The sequence below is a fragment of the Chrysemys picta genome, chromosome 13, assembly GCF_011386835.1.
Source record: "Chrysemys picta bellii isolate R12L10 chromosome 13, ASM1138683v2, whole genome shotgun sequence".
Lineage (NCBI taxonomy): Eukaryota > Metazoa > Chordata > Testudines > Emydidae > Chrysemys > Chrysemys picta.
The window spans coordinates 37,023,883-37,040,838 of NC_088803.1; the positions used below are offsets into that span (position 1 = coordinate 37,023,883).

Consider the following 16,956-nt stretch of genomic DNA (forward strand, 5'->3'; position numbering starts at 1 on the left):
CAGGCCTGCACAACATGCGGCCCGGGGGCCACATGCGGCCCGCGTGGGCTGATTGTGCGGCCCGCGGGGGTTGAGTAGATGGGCTCACTGTGCGGCCTGCGGGTGGAGGGGGGGGGTGAGTAGACAAGCGGCAGGTGAGGGAGGAGGGCTGAGTAGGTAAGCGAGCGGGCAGTGGCAGGGAATGAGTAGGCGATCCGGGAGGGTGGAGGGCTGAGTGGGCGAGCAGTGGCGGGGGGGTGAGTAGGCGAGCCGGGACAAGGGAGCTGAGGAGGCGAGTGGTGAGTTGGTTGCTGACCTGTTCTACTGATCTGGTCTTGCTTCCATCCCCTCTCCCAGGGCCGGCTCCAGGCACCAGCAAAACAAGCAGGTGCTTGGGGCGGCACATTTCTAGGGGCGGCATTCTGGCGCCGGCCATCATAGATGCCGACTCCGGGGCATGGGAAAAAAGTGCCCTCGCTGCCCCAGCTGTTTTGCGCAGCAAGGCTGGGAGGGAGGAGAAGCCAAGTGGCGGGGCGCTCGGGGGAGGTGGCAGAGGTGAGCTGGAGTGGGGAGTGGTTCCTCTACCCCCCCGTTACTTCCTGCACCCCCCCACCCTAGCTCACCTCTGCTCCGCCTGCTCCCCTGAACGCGCTGCTGCTCCGCTTCTCCGCTCTCCCTCGCCTGAGAGGGACGGGGGAGAAGCAGAGCGGCGGCATGCCCGGGGGAGCAGGCGGAGTGGAGGTGAGCTAGGGCGGGACGTCACGGGGGGCCCGTAGGAAGCAATGGGGGCGAGAAAGGCGGCACGCCAGGGGAGGAGGCGGTGCTGGGGATTTGGGGAAGGGGTTTGGAAGGGGTGGAGTTGGGGTGGGGCCGGGGGCACGAAAAAGAAAGGGGAAGCAGCCAAAAATTTTTTTGCTTGGGGCGGCAAAAATCCTAGAGTTGGCCCTGCCCTCTCCAAGCGTTGCAGCTGTCCTTCCACGCCTTCCTCATTCACACCTCATTCATTCAACAGGACAATCGATTACAAAGTTGGGGGGAAGATCTTATTCTACTTCTAGCAAAAAGACATTTTTCTTTTACCTTAATTATACTACCTTAGGGGCCGCTAAGGTAGTATATATTACCAAGGTTCAATACTGCTGTTTTGGTGGGGCGGCGCTGGGGAAGAGGGTTTAATTCTGTGGAGCAGATGGCGCGCGGGGGAGGAGGGGAGGGTTCGGCGGCGCTGCGGAGGTTGTTTCCGTGGGGTGGGCGGTGCTGGGGGGGGGTTGTATTTCAGGGGGGCTGGGTGGTGCTGGGGGGGGGGTTGGCGGCACTTGGGGGGTTTCGGCCCTCAGTTGTTTTCTTTGGAGTAATATGGCCCTCGCCGCTTTACGAGTTGTGCAGGCCTGGCTTATGGGAAGCATACCTTGCCACATCTCTCTGACAACTTTGCTTTGCTAAAGCTTTAAAAAAACAACAACAGAGTAACAGTGATGTCTATTGGTAGTTTTACTAAATGTAATAATGAGGACAATGTTGTTTTTCCTTCTGAAATTTGCTATTTAATAATTTCATTAACTACATTAGCACAGAGCTTATGGGTTAGTTCTGAACCAGTACAGAAGCTGTTGAAATGGTCTCTGTTCCTCTACAAGCTCTATTCTGCACACACACAAGGTAAAATGAAGAGCTCCTGACTGTCAAACTCATGGCATGAATAAGAGCATGCGTGCATCTTTGCACTAACGCCAGAAAGTCTTCCCCAACTGAGGAAATGCCAGCTGTGATGATGAAGCATTAGGTAAAAATATACCATCATTGATGTACAACACACCAAAGGCCATTTAGAACATGTGCTGAAGTTCAAGAAAAGAAAGCATATGTACAGTTGAGCAACTAGCTATGGAGTGTGGATGAAAAGCTTTTTGAGCTTGTAACCAGCCCATCATAGGGAATGGGTCTAAATGAGTTACATAATAATTTTGTCCAGGGTTTTCTACGGCTGGACAACATTTCCTTGAAAGGAATGAGTTAGAATTCTCTTCAGGTGCTTTGGGCACAATACACTCAGGAAATTGCTTGGAATGGTCTAGGGGAAAAGACATCAGTTCTGTGCCTGCATCCGATAGGCAGAGATCCCTCCTCAGTCTGTTTATTCATTTGGAAAAGTAAGAATTTAACTGTTCCAGAGCCTGCCTGAAATGGGCCCCATGAGGGCTTCTAATTCCTTTGTCCTTCACTTCTCAGCTGTATTGAATTGCTATGTGGGTTACAAGGAGTTAAAACTTTCCTAGTACTGCTCTTTACAGAAATTGGGACTTCACTTGCTAAGAATTTTCATTTCCCTTTAAAGACAAATGGTCTGTAGCACCTGAACTGACATTTCCTTCCTCTCCCAGTTTTCCAAAGAAGTGTTTAGTGATGGGGATACATAAAGTGTGAAGTGAAAATCTTTCATGGAGAAAAAGAGGAAGAAACTATTTAAGGCACTAAATTAAAAGTGATAATATTTAGCACATACCCAACACTCTTCATCTGAGGTGGGTAGATGGTGTTAACTCCATTTCACATGTGTGGAAACTGAGGCAGGGGGAAGCAATTTGTCCAAGCTTACACTGTAGCAGCACCATGCTCATTCCACTAGACCTGTACCACAGCTGTGTAAGATTAAAACTTGCACCTCATTACATTTGAGAACATTTCCCCCCTTGTTTTACTTATCTTTCAAGACCTGAATTCAGTTGATGGCTTGCCAAGCACCTCAGAGCAGGGTGAGGAATGTCACTGCCTCCACAGTTACAAATGTCAGTGAGGATTTCAGCTGCTGCAAGCAGAACAGAATCCTTAGCTCAGGTCTTGGCAGGTGAAAAATTCTTAAATTCACCTATAACTACTAGAAGAAGGTTTATTTAAAGTGACCCAGGATTTGAGATTTCCAGTCTTAGCTTCTGGTGCCTTAATGAAGGGCTATCACAAAAACTTCTAGAATTGGTCTGTAGTCCTTGCAAGACCTGATGCACTGTGTGACCTAGTGGGTAAGTCTCTGCCCCTCTCTGCCCCAGTTTTCCCATCTGTAAATGGAGATGATGATGATGATGACAGCACCCTTCTACCTCAGATAGGTACTGTGAGTAATTAATTAATATCACCATAGCCCCTGTGAAGGTGGAGAGGACTACGTAAGTGTTAAGATTACATCTACGCTATGGAGACGATACCACCGTTGCTATGCTGGCATAGCCCTGTAGTGTAGATGCAGCCGTACGCCAACAGAAGGGTGTAGGAACACCACCTCCCCGAAAGAAGTTAATTGTGTTGACAGAACACCACTCCCATCAACATAGCTGTGTCTACACGGGGGGTTATGTTGGCATAGCTACCTCGGTCAGGGGTGTGTGTTTTTACACGCCACTGACTGATATAGCTATGTCAATATAACTTTTCAGTGTAGACCAGGCCTAAGTAAAATCATTCCCTGGAGTACTGTTCTGTCACCGTTAAGTTTGTCCACATTAGTCACAACCTGATGGCTCCAGGTTAAATTCACAAAGAATGAAGTATTCTGTTGTTCTTTTTGTCACTCTACATGCTGATGCATAAATCTCAAAAAGGTCCGATTGGTATGAAGAAATTCACAAAGACTCCAGTTGCTTCCTTCTCCAAACAGTCCAAGCCCACTGGAGCAGCAACCTGTGCTGTTAAAAACCTTCCGCTTGATTCTTGGGTGTGTGGGGTAATTTTATGTTATCTGAGCCTGTTTGGCACATCCGTAGCAAAGTTGTGTGAGTATGGGATACAGGTGTACTGGTGAAAAGAAATGACTGTACTGATTTCTATAGCACTTGTCAGTCTGACTGCTTTATTTCAGAAATGTAACACACAAGAACAACAAAATAAAAAACTGAATAAATGGGTCCTGCATCATGGCTTTCATGGACCTGACAGTGGGAGTGAATAGCAGTACAAGAGCCTTCAGCAGAGAAGGTCTGACTGCAGGACATGAATTGTTCAGAACCCAGTTCTGAGAACAGTTACCCCCAGCTAACCTTAATTACCCAAAGAGGATTTGAGGTGAGAGACAGGCTTATCAGACAGCTTCGAAGATTGTTGTCAACAAATATCAGTAGTACAGCTGGTTGGAAAGCAGTAGGTGTTTTCTATGGAATTTTATTTTCTTCCCATAACTTTTTTTGCAGAATTTTCCCAGTTTTCTAAATGAAAACATCCTCGTTTTTTTTGGGGGGGGGGGAGAGGGAGAGGGAGCATTAGACTTTTCACTGAAAAACTGAAATTTTCAGAAGAAATGAAAACTTTCCACAAAAACGTTTGTCTTGCCCTACTCCCGTCCCCCCAAGAAAGCAACACAAAAATGTCAACTGTCTTTATTCACTAGCCATGCTGCTTCTGCATCTTAGATGATAAATTAATGACTTTCAGGCCAGAGTATTCGCAGAGTGATAGCTGAGGATTGTGTGGGCACCAACTGTTGGGCTTGAAAGAGATACAATGAACAATATTCTATTAAAAAAAGAGACAGGCAGAAAAACAAGCATAGAGACTGATTCAGTTTTAGATCTACTGAGATTACAATATACAGCAGCACCATCAAGTGGCATAATGGTGACCTGAGCAGGGCTCAGTAAGCTAAATCCAGACTGTGGTACAATGCTAAAACTGCCCGTGGAGCTGCCCTGCATTCAGGCATATACAGAAGAAAGGCAAAGTGAGAGCTTGTATTAGGAACAAAAAAACTGCAGGGAGGTGAGTGTGATGTCTGATACTGTTAAACCCCAGAGCAAGAGAACTTGTGTTCAGGCCAGTCATTTTAAGCACAGCTGCTGTCATTTCCACACAGCTGAAAAAGGCCAGAGGAACTGAAACTAACCATTTATTTGAGCCAGCCCTAAGGCAAACGAAGAAACTGAGGGAGCTCATTAGTGGTAGTACGGTGTCCACAAAGAGCATCTATTTATTTCCAGGAAGGCAATGGCACAGCAAAGCTTCTCACTGCCCTATTTTCCCTGCAGTCAGCTGCAGGACTTGCATATGGATGTTGTACTGGAACCACAGATATTAGCAGATCACAGAGAGAGAATTCAGACTAGTGTGCTGTATACACTTACCCCATCCTCTTTCCTGGCAAGGTGAGTTTGTTAGAACAGTGGTTCCCAGCTGTTGGTGAATATACCTGTAATAGCCACTCCAGGCTTTTTTGATGCTGGGTACATTCCTTGTCTCCCATTATCCCCTTGCACGAAGGTCCCCTCCGTCTACAACCTTCCTTTATATTGAACTAGCAGTTCAAGCTGCTGAGCCTCCAAATGCTGCTGTTGTGCTCACCTTCCAGACAATTGCACACGTTATATGCTATAGCAGTTGAGTCTATTCTCACACATTCAGGCATGGAGGCTGGAGTGCTCCAAGCTCTGCAGGCTCTACCATCTGCAGCTGAACACGAGATAGGCAGTAGCAGCAAACCAGGCCTCTGCCCAGTGGGTGGTTGCCAGTTTGTCATTAGGGAGTTGGGCGTTACCCCATTTGACTTCAGGAGGTTTTTCATTGATCTATACAAGGTCTTTTTACTAGTTTACTAGTGGTTTCCCAGGAGCAGGGCCGGATTAATTCTCCTGTGGGCCCAGGGCTATTAGATTTTGTGGGGCCCCTGGGGGTTTGGAGTGGGCTCAGGGCTGGGGCAGGGAGTCTGGGTGCAGGTGTGGGGTCTGGGAGGGGGCTTTGGGCTGGGGTAGGGGGTTGGGGTGCAGGAAGGGGGCGTGGGGTGTAGGCTCCGGCTGGGAGGCACTTACCTCGGATGGCTCCTGGTCAGGATCCCTGCCTACCCTGGCTCCGCGCTGCTCTGCTCCCCGAAGTGGCCGGCATGTCCGGCCCCTAGGCAGAGGGGCCAGGCTGCTCTGCAAGGTGCACGCTGCCCGTGCCCGCAGGCACCACAGGCACTGCTCCCACAGCTCCCATTGGCCACAGTACCTGGCCAATAGGAATTGCGGAGCCAGCGCTGGGGGCGGGGGCAGCACGCAGAGATTCCCGGAATGCCCCTCGCCTAGGGGCTGCAGGAACACATCGGTGAGCCAGTGCTTGTGGCTCCAGCCCCAGGGGTGGGGTGGAGGGCACTGAGGCTTGGGGACCGGTGTCCGATTCAGGGTGCGGAGACCTGCCATGGGCCGGATGAAAAGGAGCAGTGGGCTGCATCCGGCCCATGGGCCTGTGGGGCCCCCCTTAGCCTGAGGCCCTGGGCTGCAGCCCCTAAAGCCCCTGCATTAATCCAGCCCTGCCCAGGAGGAATAGGAGCTAGTGAGTTAGACACTGGTTAACATCCATTTTATGAGCTTCCCTCAAATGAAGGTTTTTGTTTGTGTGTTTTTGTTTTATTCAGTTACAGCTCAGTACCCATACACTGTGTATGGAATGCTTGTCTCTAACCCAAAGGTATTAGAAAGGAAATTTTGCCCCGACATATAATTTTGCATTTCAATTATGGCATTCTTCCAGGATGGTGATCACTTTAGAAGAAATGCCCGAAGACCAAGATTAGATTGTTTGAATTAGACTGCGAAATCCTGTGATTCCAAGGGCTGTCTAAAGCAGCACGCTGTATAAAGTAACCACTTTATGATTCACACGCAGCACTCCTGGAACTAGAATTGGGTGTGACTGTCATTTGCATACTCATTTCCATTATCAGCAGGTTTTCACTAATGTTGATGCACTAACAACCATTAACAAGGCACAATAGAAGATTAATTTAAATTTTATTAGAACACTGGCTCTTTGTGGCAACTAATGACAGCATAAAATGAATCTTTTAAATGGCAGGCGGTTGATATATTTGTGTCCATGCTTGATAAGGTCCCAATTCATTGCTTACCTTACCAAGAAAAGACTGTTAAGGGAGGTTTATTTAAAAATAAATAAAATGACAGCAAAGACCAGCTGGCAATTTGAGGGTTAAAGCAGCAGGAAGAGGATAAGATACCCCCTGCTATTTAGTGTGTATTTTGTGTTACAGTAGCACCCAGTGGCTCCAAGTGAGATCAAGGCCCGTTTCTGTTAGGCACTGTACAAACACTTCCCTGCCCTGAAGAGTTTATAATCTAAGTAGACGTGGCAATCACAGGACAAGTTTTATCCCTATTTAATAGATGCGGAACTGTTTATGCTGTAAGCTGCAGTTTTCAGTGCTGCAGTGGAAGCTGAGGGTGCTGGCTATAGGTGATAGCGTGTCACCTATTAAAGCACTCCCAGAGGATGCATGATGAGAGGAAAAACATTTGTGAAGCATTGCAGTGAGGCTGAAAACTTTCCACAGCCCAATTAGCACTTGTGTAGATCATCTGCAACCAGATTAGGATGCGGCTTCCTATCATAGCAAAACACTTAATTCACAGTTTGAATCAGATGTCTGGGGGAGGATGCCTTCTGCTCACACCAAAGCTAGTCTGTTGAGAATGACTGCTTGGCTGATACACAATTGTGTGACATTCTAAGTTAAACATTTTGACAAAGCTGGAGGGAACGGCAGTGTTGTCCTCTTAGGGGATGTGCTGCCAGTTTGTCTAAGGAAATACTAAGCAGTCTAATTTTTTTGTAATGCTCTCACATGAAAAATGAACAAAGCCAAGAGGGCCTTTTGGGGAGGTTTTAGGGAGATATTACTGCAAAAATAATTCATCCATTTTTTTTATTAGCTGCAAACAGCTCAAGAGTTTAAGTGGTCTGGAGCCATCGAACTTCCACTGTTCTACTGTAGAGGAGCTGAATTCTTAGCATTTTGCCTGTGGAACTTGGACTTTGCTGGCTGAGCTGAGCATGTGACAGTGGCAGTGGAACAAAAGCATTGACCCATCAGGAGGGTCCCAAAGACAAAAATCCCAGAACTCCATCACCCTTGGAGAGAGAAGTTACTCAAAGGCTCTGCCAATAGCTGTTTCTAGAGCCTGATTTAATAGCTGCACAAACTGGATACAATATACAGCTCTCTATAGGCAGCCAGGGCACAGCTGTTCCATCTTTCTCTGCTCTTATCTTTGCCTGTGCCATGGACAAGCAGAACACACGCTCTCCCCTGCTTGTCTCATGCAAGGGTAGCCTGTAAACCAGGGCTCTGTTGTTATAACTAGTCTTTTTTATATGCCTTTGGCAGTTTTCCAAAGGGCAGCAGGGAGGTCTGTGTCCTGGATTCAATCTATAACTTATTTGTGTCTGAGTGTGTACGCTCGTGCCATTGCTTTGACAAGGAGTGGCCAACCTGTATATGTGCAGGAAAGAGCACCAGCAGTAGCATTCAGGCAGCCTGACTCAAGCCATCCTCACTTGGTTGGCAACCTACTTAAATAAGCCAAATCACTGTGAGATTGACGGACAGCCAGCCCAACGCATGGCCCTGAGTAAAGGGAGCTGGTCAAAGTATCACCAATCATCCGACCAACTTGGTGACAGGAGGAGCTTGAACCTAGAGCAGGGGCGGGCAAACTTTTTGGCCTGAGGGTCACATTGGGTTTCCGAAATTGTATGGAGGGCCGGTTAGGGGAGGCTGTGCCTCCCCAGACAGCCAGGTGTGGCTCGGCCCCCACCCCCTATCCGACCCCCCCCCCCACTTCTCGCCCCTTGATGGCCCCCCTGGGACTCCTGTCCCATCCAATCCCCCTGTCCCCTGACAGCCCCCCCCCCCCCAGGACTCCTGCCCCATCCAACTCCCCGCTCCCCTTCCCCTGACCATCCCAGGACCTGCCCGCTGACTGCCCCCTGCTGCCCCATCCAACCCCCCCCCTCCTTCCTGACTGCCCCCCCCGGGACCCCTGCCCCCATTCAACCCCCCTGTTCCTGCCCTCTGACCGCCCTGACCCCGACCCACACCCTCAACCCCCCCGCACCGGTGGCTGGCGGCATTACAGCCATGCCCCCCAGAGCAGCAGGACAGGCAGCCGTGCCACCCGGTTGGAGCCAGCCACGCCACTGCACAGCCCAGAGCACCGGGTCAGGGCGCGGCTCTGCAGCTGTGCTGCTGGAATAGCATTTTCTTACAAGCCTTCGTATCAGTAACTGCTACCACTAGCACATTCCTACAGGGAGCAGTTTAATACTCTGCACCGGCAGGAGCTTGCAGCCCCGCCGTCCAGAGCATTGTGCGGTGGCGCAGTGAGCTGAGGCTGCGGGGGAGAGAACAGCAGGGGAGGGGCCGGGGGCTAGCCTCCTGGGCCAGGAGCTCAGGGGCCGGGCAGGAGGGTCCTGCGGGTAGTAGTTTTCCCACCTCTGACCTAGAGCCTTCCCCTGATCACTGTCTACCGACTGCCTCTTCGTTGCACACAATTATACAACTCACTGTAGATTAGCCAATTCTTGGCTTGAGTAACTTAAAAAGTGGGATTTATTTCTTTGTCCTGGGCAGCAAGACTTAGTGCTGTGTGTGAACCATAACAGAGGACCCAGGACCTCAAGAGGGCTCTCCAAGGTGCAGCATTCCCATCATACATGACAGGTTTCAGGGTAGCAGCCGTGTTAGTCTGTATCCTCAAAAAGAACAGGAGTACTTGTGGCACCTTAGAGACTAACAAATTTATTAGAGCATAAGCTTTCGTGGGCTACAGCCCACTTCTTCGGATGCAGTCCACGAAAGCTTATGCTCTAATAAATTTGTTAGTCTCTAAGGTGCCACAAGTACTCCTGTTCCATCATACATGGTGACACAAATGTCACCTCAATCGGGACCCGTTGTCAGTGCAACCCAGATGCAGTCACACAAGGCCCAGATTTTTAGAAGTGTGTGCACAAATGCGTGTGTGCTTTTGCATAGTTAGCTTGCAAACTCAAGGAGTGTTGTTGCCCAAATGACTGGTTAGATTTTTTTGCAATGTTGTAGCCATGTTGGTCCTAGGATGTTAGAGAAACTACGTGGGTGCAATATCTTTTATTGGACCAATTTATGTTGGTGAAAGAGTCAAGCTTTCAAGCTACACTGAGCTCTTTTTCATATCTTCAGACCTGTAGATCGAAAGCTTGTCTCTTCCCTCTACAGAAGTTGGTTCAATAAAAGATATTACCTCACCCACCTTGTCTCTCTGCTTAGATGTGTAACTGATCATCTGCATACACAGTTATTGTGATGCACACAAATTAGGTGCCTGGGTTTATATGCCTTCAGTCTAAAAATGCAGGCGACACAGAATATTATGTATATATAGGCCTCATATAGCATTTTACCTCTTCAAATCACTGCAAACACATGAACTAATTCTCACACCCCCATTGAAAGGCAAGTATTATCCATTCTCTTTTTTATTAGATGGAAGAGCAGAGAGGATAAATGACTTGTTCAAGGCAATATAACAAGGCAGGAGCAGAATTAGAACTCGGGTGCCTTCGGCTTCAAGTTCCATGCTTATTTCACTAGACCAGGGGTCGGCAACCTTTCAGAAGTGATGTGCCGAGTCGTCATTTATTCACTCTAATTTAAGGTTTCTCGTGCTAGTAATACATTTTAATGTTTTTAGAAGGCCTCTTTCTATAAGTCTATAATATATAACTAAACTATTGTTGTGTGTAAAGCAAATAAGGTTTTTAAAATGTTTAAGAAGCTTCATTTAAAATTAAATTAAAATGCAGAGCCCCCCGGACCGGTGGCCAGGACCCGGGCAGTGCGAGTGCCACTGAAAATCAGCTTGCGTGCCGCCTTTGGCACAGGCGCCATAGGTTGCCTACCCCTGCACTAGACCCTGCTGGCTCCCTATGCATCTCTATCTAGAAAGAGATGCATCCCTCTCTTACACATTTGTTTGGTGGGCAGTCTAGAAAAGCAAAACAGAAAAACATGCAAGTGTCAGAGAGATTAGTACAGTGTTTATAAACCTACCTTTTGGAGCCGTCCCTGGGGGCTAAGCATTCTGAGTGTTGTTCAGTGGCTCTATTGCTACAGTGAAGGATAGCTGTTTGTTTAACCAAGGATAGCCTAAATATCACCTGTTGTAGTCTACACATACATGAGAGGTCATTGGCTGTTTTACCTGGGAGAACTGCATATTTACAGTACTTATGGAGAAAACATTAAGGGGTACATCATGATGTCAATTGTAAGGGCATGTGAACCCTCAAGATGCTCAGAGTTCTGGTTTATTTTGGTTAAGAAAATAAGTCTGGATCCTCCTCCAAACCTCTTGAGCCGTTCGTAAAATTTGGACGTATCATGAGCACAGGCTGTTTCCTGTTATTTTAGCTTGTCTGTATCAGGTCCCACCTGGATGCAGAAGTAAATAAAAGAATGGTCCAAACATTGCAGAACTTTAGAAAAGGTTCGGTTCTCCGGGGCTCATTATGGTGGTTGGGGCCTTTATATTTCCTGAATCAGGTATAGCCTGTGTGCACCATACTAATCATGTAGCTCTATGAGATCCCAGAATATCATTTTAAAAAAGCCAACAGATGTGAAAATTAAGGTTCGGAAATGTCCTCATTGCTGATTTTCATTCAAACAATCTGGATCTTCTGTTCAGCTGCCCAGATATTCCTGTCCTACTTCCCCGCTCACTAAGGTCTCTAGTAAATTCTGTGAGAATGAAAAATTAGTATGGTAACCAAGTAGTAAAGCACGGTCTACATTCTTGCCTTGTTCAGCTTCTCTGTGTTTTACCCAGTAACATGATAGGGTCGGCTGGTGGACTATGAGGTAGCGTCTCACCAAGTGTCATGGTATTTTATTAAGTCAGAAATGTGATAGCTACTGTTGTCACACTTCAGTGTACAGAACAATTCATTCGTAAATGAGAAAAGCAGATCCCCCACAAATACCTTTCCCCTTACATAATGCACAGCATAATGCACAGCACAATGCAACTGAAGCTGAGTGGGCTGTGACAATATTATTCCAGCGTGGCTTTCACAGCTCACAACCACTGCTGGGAATGTTTTTTTAATTTTAGAACGGGGGCGTGTGCCAGCAGAGATCTGTTATTAATTTATTTTCTCAGCTCTCATTTGTAGAGTCGACACTCACTTAAAACAAGGGCCTCAATTATAAAGCAAGGAACAGAGGAGATGGGAACCCATTGGATTAGATACTTTAGAAACCCCTACTCAGCAAAAGTCAGGACTTGTATCATAAGGGATCCAGCATTATACTATAAGGGAAGCAGCATTAATACATCTCTGACATGATGGTTCTTGAAATTTTGGGGCTACATTTTCAAAGGAAAGTGTGTGCACAAAATCATATGTACTTCCATCGCATTACAACCCTTAAGTGCATTTGCAGCTCAGGAAACTCTGCCTTCCTAGATAGGAATGGTGGGTAGAATTTTCAAAAGCACTTGAGCAATTTAATCATTTTTGAAAATGGGCCTAAGTTCTACTTTCAAAATGGCCTCAGTCACTTAAGTGATTTTGAAATTTTTACCCAATCTGCAGAAATGTAGGATTTGTGAACAGAACTGTCTCACATGCATTTCTGAAGGCACGTTTGTGATGTCCTCCCTTTGGAAATCTAGCCACAAGATTTTTTGTGTGTTGGCGGAAGGAGTGGATTTAAATAGAAAATCCTTGGCTGTGTAAAGAGACTACTACAAGCTTCATACTGTAGATAACAAAGAGTGACTAGTGAAGCAGATAAACCCACATTAAGTATCATGGATATTGCTTAGAGTCCCTGTCCACTTCTGTAATTCAGTGAAAGATCAGCCAAAAAAACAGAACAATATCTGCTAACTTCCAAGGGCCTTTGCAACATACATTGTCCTTTCCCTGCAAGAGTCAAAGAAGAGAGAGAGAAAAAGGCTCCCTGACTTTCTTCCCATCCCCTTTTTAATCACGTCAAGTCAGAGAAAGAAACCATAGAAATAACATTTCTTGAGATTTTGAGGTAAAGCCTTCACCACTCAAACAATGAAGAATTTAGATGATACGATCTAGAGTACATATTTCATGCTCCAAGTGCATAATCTATTCAGTTTAAGTTTCCTGTGTGGTGATTTCCTTATTACTTATGTGTATTATTTCTCAACTTTGTCTGTGGAATGGGGATCTGACAGGGTCCCTTCTCTTGGTGGATGGACAGGAGAGGGGAAAGCCCCAGCAAGCACTGGGGGAAACACTATAGGAGCAAGACAGGTCTCAGACAGGAAATTTCTGTGGAAAGACCTAGAAAAAGGGTGTTTCTTCTTTCCCTTAAATTAAGCCTGAATATTCTTATTGGTACAGTAATGCTCTTTAATGGGGAAGGCTGCTGATTCAGATACCACACAATGTATGTAAACTACTAATGGTTCTCTGTTTTACTGGTTAAGAGACAAATAAGTTCCTTTGCATCAGCTTTACACATTTCTGTATGAAGAGGAAGAACTTTCACCTTAATGTGCAATTGAAGAACTATTGTGAGCTCAGACAATTCTTGCTTAGGCACAGTTATTCTATTCATGTTGTGGCCAAGCAGCATCTGAAATTGGATTGTAATCTAATCAATTGACTGGAATTTGTTGAGAGTATCAGCAATACTGGGGGACCTGATTTTACCTTAATATCTGTCCTTAATGTGTTTTTCATTTCATGATACTTAGTCCTGCCACGAGTGCAGGAACTGCACTAGATGACCTCTCGAGATCCCTTCCAGTCCTATGATTCTATGATTATTCTATGATAAAATTCTTCCTTCAAATTTGTTATTCCAAGGCAATATCATTTCCTGATTCATTTGGATTTTTTTGTTTATGGTTTGCAGGATTGTGACCAAATACACATAGACGACGTATCATCAGATGACAATGGACAAGATCTAAGGTAGGTAATCTCTGGACTGGAATCTCCATCTCAAACAGTCCACAATTCCTTGGAAATGGCTTGAGAATGAGCAATGGTATAATATAAATAACATTCTTGATCTTGCTGTTTTCCCCTTCCACATTCCTTGCATTCATCAATGCATGGGAGCACAAAACTCCTCTTTCTCACACTAATATGCCCAGGCCTTATTCTCACGACCTGTCCATACTAAACTTTAAACCATACTGGAAAACAAGTTTGAAAATGGGTTGAACTCAACTCAGCTACGCCAGTTTCAAATATGGTTTTGCCAGCCAACGTAGATTGGACCAAACCATTTCAAAACCATTCTTGAGCTTAGAATTGTGCAGTGCTGTGTCTGGACTGTATGAAACTCAGGCCCACTATTCCCAGGAGCTTTGCCCAAACTAATGGGAGAGGTCCCACTTTTGCAGCCGAAGGTCCTATATGTATCCCCATATTCTGTGTTGTTACAAGGAAATCGTATGATTGTGGGTTACAGTCAGGGCCGGGTCTAGCATTTTTGCTGCCCCAAGCAGCAAAAAAAAAGCCGTGATCACGATCGGAGGCAGCTCTAGCGCCCCTTCATTCTACGGCGGCAATACAGTGGCAGGTCCTTTGCTCTGAGAGGGAGTGACAGCCTGCCACTGAATTGCCGCCGAACTGCCGGATGGGCCGCCCCCCTCTTCATTGGCTGCCCCAGGCACCTGCTTGCTACGCTGGTGCCTGGAGCCGGCCCTGGTTACAATGTAATTATCATATTTTCCACTGGAATTGACTCCTGGTTACAGTATTGTTATTTATTGTAAGATCTCAAGATTACTGTGGCAACTGTACTATTAACACATCATCCTCCTCTACTTGCTATATAATTTGAGAATTAATTGCCTCAATGCTATGCATCCCAAACACTTATTTTCCATGTGACATTTCTTTATGTGGGATATGTTGACAACTCCATGGTCACAGCATTGATTACACCCGGCATGAGCTTCATGGCTAAGAACTGTGCAGTATTTTGAAAATTTAGTCCTGCATTTTGGACTATTTCATGCTGCACTGAATATTATTCCCAAAAAGTGGTACCTTTGATCACTGCTACCAGAAACTCATGAAGGTGTTAGACATATTCCTCAGTGAAACAACCCTGCAATTTAGGCTTATCTGTCACCTATCACAGAGCACAGAATGGTACAGCCAGAACTCAGTGTCACAATAAAATGTCCTCTTTGATTTAAAGGAGTGATTTTTAGTGTCCAGCAATCTTACATAGTGAATGGCAGGTAGACCAGTAAAAATTGGCTTGTCATGAAAATATTACTCCAAATTTGCATACACCAATACTGTGTGTATATAAATCAGGTAATCATGCACATGATAAATTTGCATGTGCATTTACCAAAGTGTTTGCACGTGCATTTGCCAAGTGTGCATGTACATTCACAGTAATTGTGTGTACAAATTGGATGTGCAGTTGTTCACCTACATTGTATGGCAACCGGGACCTATATTTACACTCTGTTGTTTTCCAGTGGGTTGTTTATATGATGAATGGATGTAGCTACATGGTACAGAGTACTATGGAAGCCTCATAGGGAAGGCAGTTCTCCCCACACAGAAAAGCTTCACTCAGAGGAGCAGGGCCAGATTAACTCTCCTGTGGGCCCGAGGCTATTAGATTTTGTGGGGCCCCGGGTTTGGAGTGGGGGAGTGGGTTCAGGGCTGTGGCAGGGGATTGGGGTGTGGGAGGGGGTGCAGCTCCAGCTGGGGGTGGGTGGGCTCTGGGGTGGAGCCAGGGATGGGACAGGTAGCTGGGGTGCAGCAGGAGGTTTGGGGTGCGGGCTCTGGGGGGGAGTTTGGGTGCAGGAGGGGTTTTTGGGCTAGGGTAGGGGGTTGGGGTGCATGAGGAGGTGTGGGGTGCAGGCTCCAGCTGGGAGGCGCTTACCTCAGGCAGCTTCTGGTCGGCAGAGCAGCAGGGCTAAGGCAGGATTCCTGCCTGCCGTGACTCCACACTGCTCTGCTCCCCAAGGTGGCCAACACGTCCGGCCCCTAGGCAGAGGAGCCAGACCGCTCTGCGTGAGGCATGCTGCCCGTGCCCACAGGCACTGCCCCCGCAGCTCCCATTGGCTGCGGTACCTGGCCAATGGGAGCTGTGGCACTGGCGCCCGGGGTCAGAGATTCCCTGAATGCCCTTGCCTAAGGGCTGCAGGAGCACATCTGCGAGCTGGCACTTGCGGTGCCAGCCCTAGGGGGGGCGTCGAGGCTCAGGGAGTGGTGTCCGGCCCACGGCGTGGAGACTTGCCGTGGGCTGGATGAAAAGAAGCAGCGGGCCATATCTGGCCTGTGGGACCCCCCTTAGCCCGAGGCCCTGGGCTGCAGCCCCTAAAGCCTCTGAATTAATCCAGCCCTGGAGAAGAGGTCTTATGTCATTTGGGATTGTAGTTTATGCTTTGCAAAGCACTGAAAGAATGGGACACTTTCAGGCTGTTTTATTAGCCTATAAGTAGGCTCTACTGCATAGCAAATCCAAGTATGAGTGCACATATATATAAATGATAAACTGGATTTTACCTTAAGTAAATTAGTGCAAACAATCCTTGCCTGTTCTGAGAGTATATGGGAAAGCAATCTGCTAACAGCATCTCTTTTCATCCTGCAACAAGCCCAAGCCCAAAAGCTCTCTGTTGCTTTTCACATACTTCTCATATGCTTAGGGAAATTAAGCCAAAATAATTTTGGGAAGTGAATTAAGCTAAATTAAAATAAAATGTCACTTTACTTCTGAATGAGCACATCCACACAGGAGTTTAACGTGCTTTAAATTCTCACCTTTAGTTGATTTGACTTAACTTCCTGCATAGACAAGGCCTTTGTCGTCTTTCCTATATGCCATACCCATTTTATTCTCTTCTTCTGGGCTCTGCTTGGGCGGCGTTAAAGAGATTTTGCTGGAGAATGTTTATGACCAGGCGTTGTAAGCAGCCACTGCTCTTTCATTCCACTGTTAATTATTTTCTTGTTCTAAAACAGGTTCAAAGCCCGGTATTAACATATAATGCCAAACAATCAGAAAGGTTATATCAGAATTACCTTCTTTAGGATTTGAGTATTTCTGCAGACAGATAGTTGCATTAGCATCTGTGTTTCAGTAAGCCAGGCATGCATAGTGATTCAGTGCGCAGTTGTGATTTTCATGTAGAGGACAGTCCTGTTTTTCTC

General features: G+C 46.7%; 1 protein-coding gene and 1 long non-coding RNA gene across 14 annotated transcripts in view; one reads left to right on the forward strand and one right to left on the reverse strand.

Annotated features, from left to right (window-relative positions):
* EYA2 (EYA transcriptional coactivator and phosphatase 2) overlaps positions 1 to 16,956 on the forward strand; it is a 154,335-nt gene that overhangs the window by 122,245 nt on the left and 15,134 nt on the right. For all 13 annotated transcript variants that reach the window (XM_065566662.1, XM_065566667.1, XM_005304641.4 and 10 more), the window contains one exon: positions 13,676 to 13,734. In XM_065566662.1, coding sequence (XP_065422734.1) covers positions 13,676 to 13,734 — 59 coding nt within the window. The remainder of the gene's footprint in view (positions 1 to 13,675; positions 13,735 to 16,956) is intronic.
* The window catches only part of LOC101934267 (uncharacterized), an 87,491-nt gene that overhangs the window by 49,035 nt on the left and 21,500 nt on the right, over positions 1 to 16,956 (reverse strand). The gene's annotated exons all lie outside the window — the stretch shown is intronic.